Source organism: Pseudophryne corroboree, chromosome 4, assembly GCF_028390025.1.
Source record: "Pseudophryne corroboree isolate aPseCor3 chromosome 4, aPseCor3.hap2, whole genome shotgun sequence".
Classification (NCBI taxonomy): Eukaryota; Metazoa; Chordata; class Amphibia; order Anura; family Myobatrachidae; genus Pseudophryne; species Pseudophryne corroboree.
The window spans coordinates 779,021,245-779,033,792 of NC_086447.1; the positions used below are offsets into that span (position 1 = coordinate 779,021,245).

Sequence of the window (12,548 nt, forward strand, 5' to 3'; positions counted from 1 at the left end):
CCTCCTTAGGACTGTATAACTGCCAGTTCTCTCACAGCTAATAAGAGCAGGTTTCTAGGGAAATACTGGTACATATAACTAAATGGTTCCATACATCAGGCTGTCTCATTAGCAAGTGTGTGCCTCGTGCCATTAAGAGAACGCTGTCAAAAAATTTTAGGCAGTGAGAAATCACTGGGAGAAAACGTAAACCAAGGCAAAGAAATGAATAACGGTCACCAATCCACTAACTGTACCAGCTTCTTCTAAGCAGTGAGTGTTATTGTCACCCATGCACATATTCTACTGTGTGTATATTTCACACACCTTCTGGACGCTTGCTTGTATATAAAAGTACTGCCTGTCGTTTTCCCTATTTGCTACCCTATGTATAATAACAGTATATTAAAACAGATTATACTGCCGTGTGTGTGCACAATTATAGTGTGTTACTTTGTATGACATAAAGGACACATTGCATTTATTGGGTGGAATTCAAATGTTTGAAAAAATAAGAATTTACTTACCGATAATTCTATTTCTCGTAGTCCGTAGTGGATGCTGGGAACTCCGTAAGGACCATGGGGAATAGCGGCTCCGCAGGAGACTGGGCACAAAAGTAAAAGCTTTAGGACTACCTGGTGTGCACTTGCTCCTCCCCCTATGACCCTCCTCCAAGCCTCAGTTAGGATACTGTGCCCGGACGAGCGTACACAATAAGGAAGGATATTGAATCCCGGGTAAGACTCATACCAGCCACACCAATCACACCGTACAACCTGTGATCTGAACCCAGTTAACAGCATGATAACAGAGGAGCCTCTGAAAAGATGGCTCACAACAATAATAACCCGATTTTTGTAACAATAACTATGTACAAGTATTGCAGACAATCCGCACTTGGGATGGGCGCCCAGCATCCACTACGGACTACGAGAAATAGAATTATCGGTAAGTAAATTCTTATTTTCTCTGACGTTCTAGTGGATGCTGGGAACTCCGTAAGGACCATGGGGATTATACCAAAACTCCCAAACGGGCGGGAGAGTGCGGATGACTCTGCAGCACCGAATGAGAGAACTCCAGGTCCTCCTCAGCCAGGGTATCAAATTTGTAGAATTTAGCAAACATGTTTGCCCCTGACCAAGTAGCTGCTCGGCAAAGTTGTAAAGCCGAGACCCCTCGGGCAGCCGCCCAAGATGAGCCCACTTTCCTTGTGGAATGGGCTTTTACAGATTTTGGCTGTGGCAGGCCTGCCACAGAATGTGCAAGCTGAATTGTACTACAAATCCAACGAGCAATAGTCTGCTTAGAAGCAGGAGCACCCAGCTTGTTGGGTGCATACAGGATAAACAGCGAGTCAGATTTTCTGACTCCAGCCGTCCTGGAAACATATTTTCAGGGCCCTGACTACGTCCAGCAACTTGGAGTCCTCCAAGTCCCTAGTAGCCGCAGGCACCACAATAGGCTGGTTCAAGTGAAATGCTGAAACCACCTTAGGGAGAAATTGAGGACGAGTCCTCAATTCTGCCCTGTCCGTATGAAAAATTAGGTAAGGGCTTTTATAGGATAAAGCCGCCAATTCTGAGACACGCCTGGCTGAAGCCAGGGCTAACAGCATTACCACCTTCCATGTGAGATATTTTAAGTCCACAGTGGAAAGTGGTTCAAACCAATGTGATTTTAGGAATCCCAAAACTACATTGAGATCCCAAGGTGCCACTGGAGGCACAAAAGGAGGTTGTATATGCAGTACCCCCTTGACAAACGTCTGTACTTCAGGAACTGAAGCCAGTTCTTTTTGGAAGAAAATCGACAGGGCCGAAATTTGAACCTTAATGGACCCTAATTGTAGGCCCATAGACAGTCCTGTTTGCAGGAAATGCAGGAAACGACCCAGTTGAAATTCCTCTGTAGGGGCCTTCCTGGCCTCGCACCACGCAACATATTTACGCCAAATACGGTGATAATGTTGTACAGTTACATCCTTCCTGGCTTTGATCAGGGTAGGGATGACTTCATCCGGAATGCCTTTTTCCTTCAGGATCCGGCGTTCAACCGCCATGCCGTCAAACGCAGCCGCGGTAAGTCTTGGAAGAGACAGGGTCCCTGCTGGAGCAGGTCCTTTCTTAGAGGCAGAGGCCACGGGTCCTCTGTGAGCATCTCTTGAAGTTCCGGGTACCAAGTCCTTCTTGGCCAATCAGGAGCCACGAGTATAGTCCTTACTCATCTCCTTCTTAGAATCCTCAGTACCTTGGGTATGAGAGGCAGAGGAGGGAACACATACACTGACTGGTACACCCATGGTGTTACCAGAGCGTCCACAGCTATTGCCTGAGGGTCCCTTGACCTGGCGCAATACCTGTCTAGTTTTTTGTTGAGGCGGGACGCCATCATGTCCACCTTTGGTTTTTCCCAACGGTTCACAATCATGTGGAAGACTTCTGGGTGAAGTCCCCACTCCCCCGTGTGGAGGTCGTGTCTGCTGAGGAAGTCTGCTTCCCAGTTGTCCACTCCCGGAATGAACACTGCTGACAGTGCTATCACATGATTTTCTGCCCAGCGAAGAATCCTTGCAACTTCTGCCATTGCCCTCCTGCTTCTTGTGCCGCCCTGTCTGTTTACGTGGGCAACTGCCGTGATGTTGTCCGACTGGATCAGCACCGGCTGACCTTGAAGCAGAGGTCTTGCTAGGCTCAGAGCATTGTAGATGGCTCTTAGCTCCAGGATATTTATGTGAAGTGATGTCTCCAGGCTTGACCACAAGCCCTGGAAATTTCTTCCCTGTGTGACTGCTCCCCAGCCTCTCAGGCTGGCATCCGTGGTTACCAGGACCCAGTCCTGAATGCCAAATCTGCGGCCCTCTAGAAGATGAGCACTCTGCAACCACCACAGGAGAGACACTCTTGTCCTTGGAGACAAGATTATCCGTTGATGCATCTGAAGATGCGACCCGGACCATTTGTCTAGCAGATCCCACTGGAAGGTTCTTGCGTGGAATCTGCCGAATGGGATTGCTTCGTAAGAAGCCACCATTTTTCCCAGAACCCTTGTGCATTGATGCACTGAGACTTGGCCTGGTTTTAGGAGCTTTCTGACTAGTTCGGATAACTCCCTGGCTTTCTCCTCCGGGAGAAACACCTTTTTCTGGACTGTGTCCAGGATCATCCCTAGGAATAGAAGTCGTGTCATCGGGATCAGCTGCGATTTTTGGAAAATTGAGAATCCAACCGTGCTGGCGCAGCACTATCTGAGATAGTGCTACCCCGACTTCCAACTGTTCCCTGGATCTTGCCCTTATCAGGAGATCGTCCAAGTAAGGGAGAACTAAAACTCCCTTCCTTCGAAGGAGTATCATCATTTCGGCCATTACCTTGGTAAAGACCCGGGGTGCCGTGGACAATCCAAACGGCAGCGTCTGAAACTGATAGTGACAGTTCTGTACCACAAACCTGAGGTACCCTTGGTGAGAAGGGTAAATTGGGACGTGTAGGTAAGCATCTTTGATGTCCAGAGACACCATATAGTCCCCTTCTTCCAGGTTTGCAATCACTGCTCTGAGTGACTCCATCTTGAATTTGAACCTTTGTATGTAAGTGTTCAAGGATTTTAGGTTTAAAATTGGTCTTACCGAGCCGTCCGGCTTCGGTACCACAAATAGTGTGGAATAGTACCCCTTTCCCTGTTGTATGAGGGGTACCTTGATTATCACCTGCTGGGAATACAGCTTGTGAATGGCTTCCAATACTGCCTCCCTGTCTGAGGGAGACGTCGGTAAAGCAGACTTTAGAAAACGGCGAGGGGGAGACGTCTCGAATTCCAATTTGTACCCCTGAGATACCACCTGAAGGATCCAGGGGTCCACTTGCGAGTGGGCCCACTGCGCACTGAACTTCTTGAGACGGGCCCCCACCGTGCCTGAGTCCGCTTGTAAAGCCCCAGCGTCATGCTGAGGACTTTGCGGAGGCGGGAGAGGGCTTTTGTTCCTGGGAACTGGCTGTTTGTTGCAGCCTTTTTCCTCTCCCTCTGCCACGGGGCAGAAATGAGACGCCTTTTGCCCGCTTTCCCTTATGGGGCCGAAAGGACTGCGCCTGATAGTATGGCGTCTTCTTAGGTTGAGAAGCTACCTGGGGTAAAAATGTGGATTTTCCAGCAGTTGCTGTGGCTACCAGGTCTGAAAGACCTACCCCAAATAACTCCTCCCCCTTAAAAGGCAATACTTCCATGTGCCTTTTAGAATCCGCATCACCTGACCACTGCCGCGTCCATAAACCTCTTCTTGCAGAAATGGACAGCGCGCTAACTCTTGATGCCAGTCGGCAAATATCCCTCTGTGCATCACGCATATATAGAAATGCATCCTTCAAATGCTCTACAGTCAATAATATACTGTCCCTATCAAGGGTATCGATATTTTCAGTCAGGGAATCCGACCACGCCAGGCCCGCACTGCACATCCAGGCTGAGGCTATTGCTGGTCGCAGTATAACACCCGTGTGAGAGTATATACATTTTAGGATATTCTCCAGCTTTCTATCGGCAGGTTCCTTAAGGGCGGCCGTATCAGGAGAGGGTAGTGCTACCTGTTTAGACAAGCGTGTGAGCGCTTTATCCACCCTTGGGGGTGTTTCCCAACGTGCCCTATCCTCTGGCGGGAAAGGGTACGATGCCAATAACCTTTTAGGAATTATCAGTTTTTTATCGGGGGAAACCCACGCCTCATCACACATTTCATTTAATTCCTCGGATACAGGAAAAACTACAGGCAGTTTTTTCTCACCAAACATAATACCCTTTTTAGTGGTACTTGTATTATCAGATATATGCAATACATTTTTCATTGCTTCAATCATGTAACGTGTGGCCCTAGTGGAAGTCACGTTTGTCTCCTTATCATCGACACTGGAGTCAGTATCCGTGTCTGTGTCTGCCATTTGAGGTAACGGGCGTTTTAAAGCCCCTGATGGCGTTTGAGACCCCTGGACAGGCACAAGCTGATTTGACGGCTGTCTCATGTCGTCAACTGTCTGTCGTAAGGAGCTGACACTGTCACGCAGTTCCTTCCACAAGCTCATCCACTCAGGTGTCGACTCCCCAGGGGGTGACAACTGTATAATAGGCAATTGCTCCGCTTCCATCTCATTTTCCTCCTCAAACATGTCGACACAATCGTAACGACACACCGCACTCACACAGGGAATGCTCTGATAGAGGACAGGACCCCACTAGCCCTTTGGGGAGACAGAGGGAGAGTATGCCAGCACACACCAGAGCGCTATATATATACAGGAATACCACTATCAAGTGTGCTTTTCCTTATATAGCTGCTGTTTATATAAAACTGCGCCAAATTAGTAACCCCCCCTCTCTTTTTTACCCTTTTCTGTAGTGCAGGACTGCAGGGGAGAGTCAGGGAGACGTCCTTCCAGCGGAGCTGAGATGGAAAATGGCGCCCGTGTGCTGAGGAGATAGGCTCCGCCCCCTTCTCGGCGGCCTTTTCTCCCGCTTTTTTGGTAATTCTGGCAGGGGTTAAAATACACCCATATAGCCCTGGGGGTTATATGTGGTGTATTTATGCCAGCCAAGGTGTTTTACATTGCTGCTCAGGGCGCCCCCCCCTAGCGCCCTGCACCCTCAGTGACCGGAGTGTGAAGTGTGCCTGAGTAACAATGGCGCACAGCTGCAGTGCCGTGCGCTACCTTGTTGAAGACTGATGTCTTCTGCCGCCGATTTTTCCGGACCTTTTCTTGCTTCTGGCTCTGTAAGGGGGCCGGCGGCGCGGCTCCGGGACCGAGCTCTGAGGCTGGGCCTGTGTTCGGTCCCTCTGGAGCTAATGGTGTCCAGTAGCCTAAGAAGCCCAATCCACTCTGCACGCAGGTGAGTTCGCTTCTTCTCCCCTTAGTCCCTCGAAGCAGTGAGCCTGTTGCCAGCAGGTCTCACTGAAAATAAAAAACCTAAACTTAAACTTTTCACTAAGAAGCTCAGGAGAGCCCCTAGTGTGCACCCTTCTCGGCCGGGCACAAAAATCTAACTGAGGCTTGGAGGAGGGTCATAGGGGGAGGAGCCAGTGCACACCAGGTAGTCCTAAAGCTTTTACTTTTGTGCCCAGTCTCCTGCGGAGCCGCAATTCCCCATGGTCCTTACGGAGTTCCCAGCATCCACTAGGACGTCAGAGAAAGTCGGTTGGGTGTCTGTTTTTTACTATTAGATAGGAAAAAACAGACACCCAACTGACTTTTCAAACATTTGAATCTCCCCCATTAAATAAGTTGTGACTGGAAAATATACATATTAGGTCATTTTTCCCACTAGAGTTATCATTGGGTGTAAAAAGACTCAGTCATGAAAGAACAAGTCTAGTACCTTAAATCTCAAATCCATCTTTCTCTTAAGAATGTACCCCTAACTGCCCTCTCCTGAATACCGAGGAGACTCTGTCATCGACTGTCTGCCTTTGTGCTGTGGAGTTTTCATGCTAATCTATGAACTCCCAATTGAAGTACTTTATGGTCCCTGCCATCATCATACATTTCACGCTAATAACATTTTAATAGAAAGGTTGAATTACCAATTAATACATTTCTACAATAGAACTATTCACATTCAAGATCAGTCACTATTTTAGTCACATTAATGGGATGATAACATTTTGTTAGGAGACAACCTGTAAATAATGAGAATAAGGAAAGGAAAAAGCGGATTTTCACACTCACAAAAGGCAGCAGCTCAGGACACTTGTATGCCACCTCACTTTTACTGAGAAGAGCGTGCAGTCCTAGGGAGCATAGGAGAAACCAGTTATAAGAAGCAAAGCAGTACAGTAGTGCTTCATGTAACAGTGCTTTATTCCAAGCGAGAAACAGACATTAAACATGCTTTATTCCAATTAAGGAACAGAAACATTAAACGTGCTTTGTTCCAATTGAGGAACAAATATTAAGGCGGGTATCCAATTAGCTATGAAGTCGCCACGTTTTTTTTTCTTTTTTCCCCACCGATCTTTTTAGCCCCCTTATCCTATACAAAAATACACAGTGTCCGTGAAAAGCAGTAGACCTACAGTATTTATTATTGCAGAAAAATGTGTCACTCATGAGGGATTTGGATTTACCGGCTATTGGGGTTAATAGGATAGCCCCCGGCGAACCAATTAGCCGCAGTAACTAATTGGATACCCTATGTGTTCTCTATTATAAGTGACAAATAATAATCATGCTTTAAACCAACTGAAGAACATAAAGATCAACTAAAAAAATATTGTGCATTGGAAACTGAACTATGCAATTGAGAACCCAAAAACACTTCCTTTGGTATTATCATGGCCTTATCACCCCGAGAAAAGTGAAGGCATCATTAAGTTCATGATTAGATAGAAGCAACCAAGAGCAACATCTCATATTAACGCATTACACAGACATGCAGAAGACTTGAAATCCCAAGATACATTTCTTTATCTAGGCAGCATGGAGTTAGTAGTGTGGCAGTGACCTGATCTGGCCAAGTCTGACTGACTGGTGAAAAGGACCAGCTCATTTCTGGATTGTGCTCAGAAAGGAATACATAAGATAAGTCTAAAGTTCCTATGTAAATAGGAGAAAGCCGGAATCCTGACACTGTTAAAATGCTACTTAAAGCATTTTAACAGTGTGGGCAGTATCATTTTAAACAGGTCCACACCACCACCCGAGGGGAACATAACTCTGTGGCAACCAAAGGTCGCCACCATGCCCGAAGCATGTTGAGCGCAGCAAGCCCGCGAGGGGACGCGCTGCGCTCGCCGCCGGTATTCCGGCGTCAGTCTCCTGACCACCGGGATCCCGACAGCCGGTATATCATACTGATCCCTTTTAAACATGCCACTATTGGATCACGTGTAAAATTCTAATGCCTGCCCAGTTAAAATGATTTTAGTAGCATTTTAACCATGCTGGGATCCAGGCGCCAGTTTTCTCCTGTCTACACAGGGTGGCAGTATGAAGGTAAATTGCACTACTGGCACTTTGACTCTTTGTTGGGGAGGAGGATCTGCCCACACAGAGAATAAAAGGCAGGTGTGAGAACACCTAAGGGCCGCTGAGTGAGTCTGTCTGGAAGACTGCTGCAGTCAAGAGAGACAGCATGTTGAGACAGAGCACAGGTGGGGCTGCAGTCAGAGGGGTAATTTAGATCTGATCGCAGCAGCAAATTTGTTAGCTAATGGGCAAAACCATGTGCACTGCAGGGAGGCAGATATAACATTTGCAGAGAGTTAGATTTGGGTGGGTTATTTTGTTTCTGTGCAGGGTAAATACTGTCTGCTTTATTTTTACACTGCAATGTAGATTTCAGTTTGAACACATCTAACCCAAACCTAACTCTCTCTGCACACATTATATCTGCACTCCCCCCCCCCCACCTGCAGTGCACATGGTTTTGCCCATTAGCTAACAAATTTGCTGCTGCTATCAGATCTGAATTAGGCCCCAGAGTGAAACAGGGAGAGCCCTCAATATCTGACACTGCAATTCTGGAGTTGTGGCAGCCAAGTCAGGATTAAACCTGTGAAAGACAGGACTGTGACTAATGTTAGAGACATTTAGAGAGGGGCCAAGCACTGAGACAGTGCCCTACACGAGGCTAGGCTGTTTGTTATTTATGCTGAATGGTAACATTAAAGCACCATATAATTTATTCAATGGAAAAGCTGTGTTTGGAAACTGAATTAAACACCTAGACACTACACCAATACACCCCTCTACTGAGCTAATTACCCACAATAGTCGCTGTCATCATAGTGATCTTGATCCAACAAGAAACTGACGGGAAAGGAATCCCTTTCTATGATCTTCAAAAATGACAAACAGGGTATAAAAAAAGAAATTAGTTGAGCCCTGGACAGATAGATCTGCAGACAACTCACCACATTAAAGAAGTGAAGAACTGTTTTCTTGGATGAAGGTGATGATACAAGACCACCACCAAGAACTCATAGTTCATGTAAAAAGAATAGCACGCTACAGAAACATAACTAGGTTAAGGACGCACAGATAGGGTTCGAGAAGGTTGGAAACTTTTCCTTGCAACAGGCCAGGAACGATCACAAATTCCGTGGTACACACATAGCATGACGTGAAAAATGGGATCAGGAAAGGCGCTTTCACTTAAGAATCATAGGCACGCAGTTAAAGCCAAGTCAGTGGGGTTTGAGACAAAAAGTCTGGCCACAGTAGCCGATGCCGAGATACATTTTTTTCTTAGGCCACCAATACCTCCCCTAAGATTCCAAAAAACATAAGGATAAAGGAGCCACTGACCTGAGTGGCCAAAAAAAACTACAAACCAGGTGTCCACAATCAGAACTGTAGGACACCAAGATTATCAAAACAAATGCTCTGACCACTGAGCATGACACGGTGCTTCCTGCAAGTAATCATCTGATGGGTTTAAGAAGCCTACACTTTGACCATCACTACTGGGGCTGCCCAGCACTTGAGGAGCAAAAACCAGGTGCTCAGGGCCAGATATATGGTTCAAGTTCAAGGACATGATTCAGAGTAAAAAATGTGGCTCTGGTAGGGTGATGTAGGAAAGTCATCATCCAAAGAGAAAGGTCGCTGAATTTACAACCTGGTACACCAGTACTGAGAAGGGACTCCATACCTTCAGATGGGAAAGATTCATCACCCACCACCATAGGAAACAGCTGAATGGGGTTCTCATTAAGCTTGAGATTTGTGTTCCACAAACACAGAAGTACAGCTCGAATGGAGAGTATGTTGAAGTGTGTGTATGACACCTCTTACATGGTCGATAGTGGAGGATGCTGCTACTGGAATAAAAATAAAAGCACCCTTAGAGAGCAACACAAAACTCTGTGAGGCACAAAAGTAACTGTCTGTATCTGCTTGCTAGACCAAAGACACCAATCTGTTAAAGAGCTGGTCTAGTTGAAAAACAATGGGTTAAGCAATCGCTTTCTAAAAAGGGAGTGTGGGGTTAGGCATTGATCTTCTAAGCAGAAAATACTGCAGTGATTAGACAGTCAACAGAATCAATGGCAGGGGAAAAAAAAATATCCCAAATTCTCTTTGGCACCATTCTCATGACCCTCTCTAGTCTCACCTTCATTTAATGAAGGGTCTACCTGCTGCACAAACAAACATTCCCTAGAAGCCAAAGGAGTAGGGGAGGACGACACTTGCATCTGGATAACACTGGAGCTTGATTGCCTTTGACATGGGAGCACCAACAGGCGAAATTGCTCACACCCCCTGAGGGTATAACTACCTTTTACTGTTGGTCATCTTGACAATAACTCTAATAAGAAACATTGTCACCGAAGTCCAGTGCAGAACCAACATGTGCTATGCCTTTGAAATGCTCTGAAAAGACCAAGACTCGCTGAATTAGGGACCTAGATCAATCAGAAAAACAGGTGCTCTCTGAAAGTGGAAGAGCTTCACCTACCAATGCAGGACTAGAAACCTAAAACCCTTCCCAGACATGAGTGAGCATGCGAACCAATCCATGTTGGCAGATACAACGGTATACTCTTCAGAACGTTGAACCAATAAAATGCAAGAATGGAAAATCACCACTTCTCTTCAGCCCTGCCATGCGGCACATTGTGAAGTGTGTGAAGGAGTGGAATGGTAATGCTACAAGGGTCTACAGCAGAACTCCACCTCACCCTAGGAAACCAAATCTCCAGTGATGGTGGTGAAAACTGTTGCAATGTGAGCAGAGGGCCGAGGGGGTGTAAATACATAAACAGCTAGAAAAAGAAATATATATAATAATAATAAAAGGGCTAGGTACAGTGGTACCCCCTCCTATACAGGGCACTAGGGAAAAAATAAGGGACACCAGGTGGGTTATAGGAAGGAGTCACCGGTCCAGTGCCCTACTATCTGCGTGTCTTTACAGCTAAAGGAGGACAATATTAGCATGAAAAGCTGTACAGAAATATCAGTGCCTACTATTAACTGCAGTTATTAAATTATTCCCAAATTATTTCCGAATTATGTAATTTTCGGTCAGAACATTCGCTCCTATCTCTTGTTTTCTCATTTACATTGAGTAGGCAGCAGTCCCAACAGAAATTGCATTAGATTAGACGGTGCACCAGCTCTACTTTATTCAGCATTTGTAGCACTTTCACTCGTTTTCGTGTCTTTCCCAATAAGACAACAAGGCCATCACTTATTAATGTGTTAAAAGCCCCCACCTGTTTGTAATGCCCTATTCCAAATGCGGATAAAAGTGATAGGGACCAGAGAGATGGAGGAAGAGAAGCGGCCAAACGAGGGCTATCTATTACTGCTTACTGTGTGCAAATACATTAACTGAAAGGTTTCATCCCAAAATCAGAGGAAGACAATAATTTAATTTCCCTGCATATAACACAAATTAAAAAAATATATATAATGAGTATAGTGTTCTATTTTGCATGTGACAACTAATATATCCAATAGAATACTGTCCAAAAAACAATGAACTGCAAAACAGCCTCACTTTACATTACTCGGTACAGTGGACACACAACTACAACCTAATATGCAGAACTGTATAAAGAACTGCAGTATTTTATGCCTCTCTCAGAATTTTTAACATTGCTTTTAAATAAGCTTTAAAACTAAACTTTAAAAATGTCATCAGGCTAAAATCATTTTAAATTTGGACCTGTCACCAATCATTTATATAACAATCCTACAAATTCCTAGTGCACACACTTATAGGCCCTACACATTAGGCAATATAACTGAACGATATGAACGTTCTTGTTCATTAATGAACAAGAAATCGTTTAGTGTGTAGGTACCATCGATGAACGTTGTGCGGCCCCGTGCTCGTTCATCGTTGGTGCTGGGTTGCTTATACACGCAGGCCAATATGGACAATCTCGTCCATATTAGCTTGCCTTGCTATAGGGCCGGGTGACAGGGGGAGTGAAGAAACTTCACTTCCCTCGTCACTCTTACCCCGCTGCCGTATCGGCCATCGGGCACCTCGGTGGCATATCGCTTAATCTGTAGGGCCCATTACAGTACGTTTGTTTGGATGTTATCCAGGATTGGCAACATTCTGCACACCTAGCAGCTGAGTGGGCACTGGACAGTCACACGCCTAATCCTGACCACTCAGTTGCTCCAGGCCACCCATAATGCAGCGTTTAGCTGGGTTTTCAATAACAGCAAGTAACAAACATGACCACTCCCACAGCGGAATAAAATAGGATTTTAAATACCTACCGGTAAATCCTTTTCTATGAGTCCGTAGAGGATGCTGGGCACTCTAAAAAGACCATGGGGTATAGACGGGATCCGCAGGAGACATGGGCACTTTAAGACTTTCAAAGGGGCGTGACCTGGCTCCTCCCTCTATATCCCTCCCCAGACTCAGTTTGGAACTGTGCCCGGCGAGACGGACATTACGAGGAAAGGACTTAACAAACAAGGTGAGCCAACACCAGCTCACGCCATAAGCATGACGTATAACATGGCAGATAACTGAACAAATGTCAACGGACATGGACAAAACCTCAGTAACAAGCTGAAGAAAAAAATAAAAACACAACCTGTGTGTAACCA

General features: G+C 45.8%; 1 protein-coding gene across 4 annotated transcripts in view; it reads right to left on the reverse strand.

Annotated features, from left to right (window-relative positions):
• UBR2 (ubiquitin protein ligase E3 component n-recognin 2) overlaps positions 1-12,548 on the reverse strand; it is a 278,406-nt gene that overhangs the window by 143,061 nt on the left and 122,797 nt on the right. For all 4 annotated transcript variants that reach the window (XM_063918297.1, XM_063918298.1, XM_063918296.1 and 1 more), the window contains exon 16: positions 6,693-6,754. In XM_063918297.1, coding sequence (XP_063774367.1) covers positions 6,693-6,754 — 62 coding nt within the window. The remainder of the gene's footprint in view (positions 1-6,692; positions 6,755-12,548) is intronic.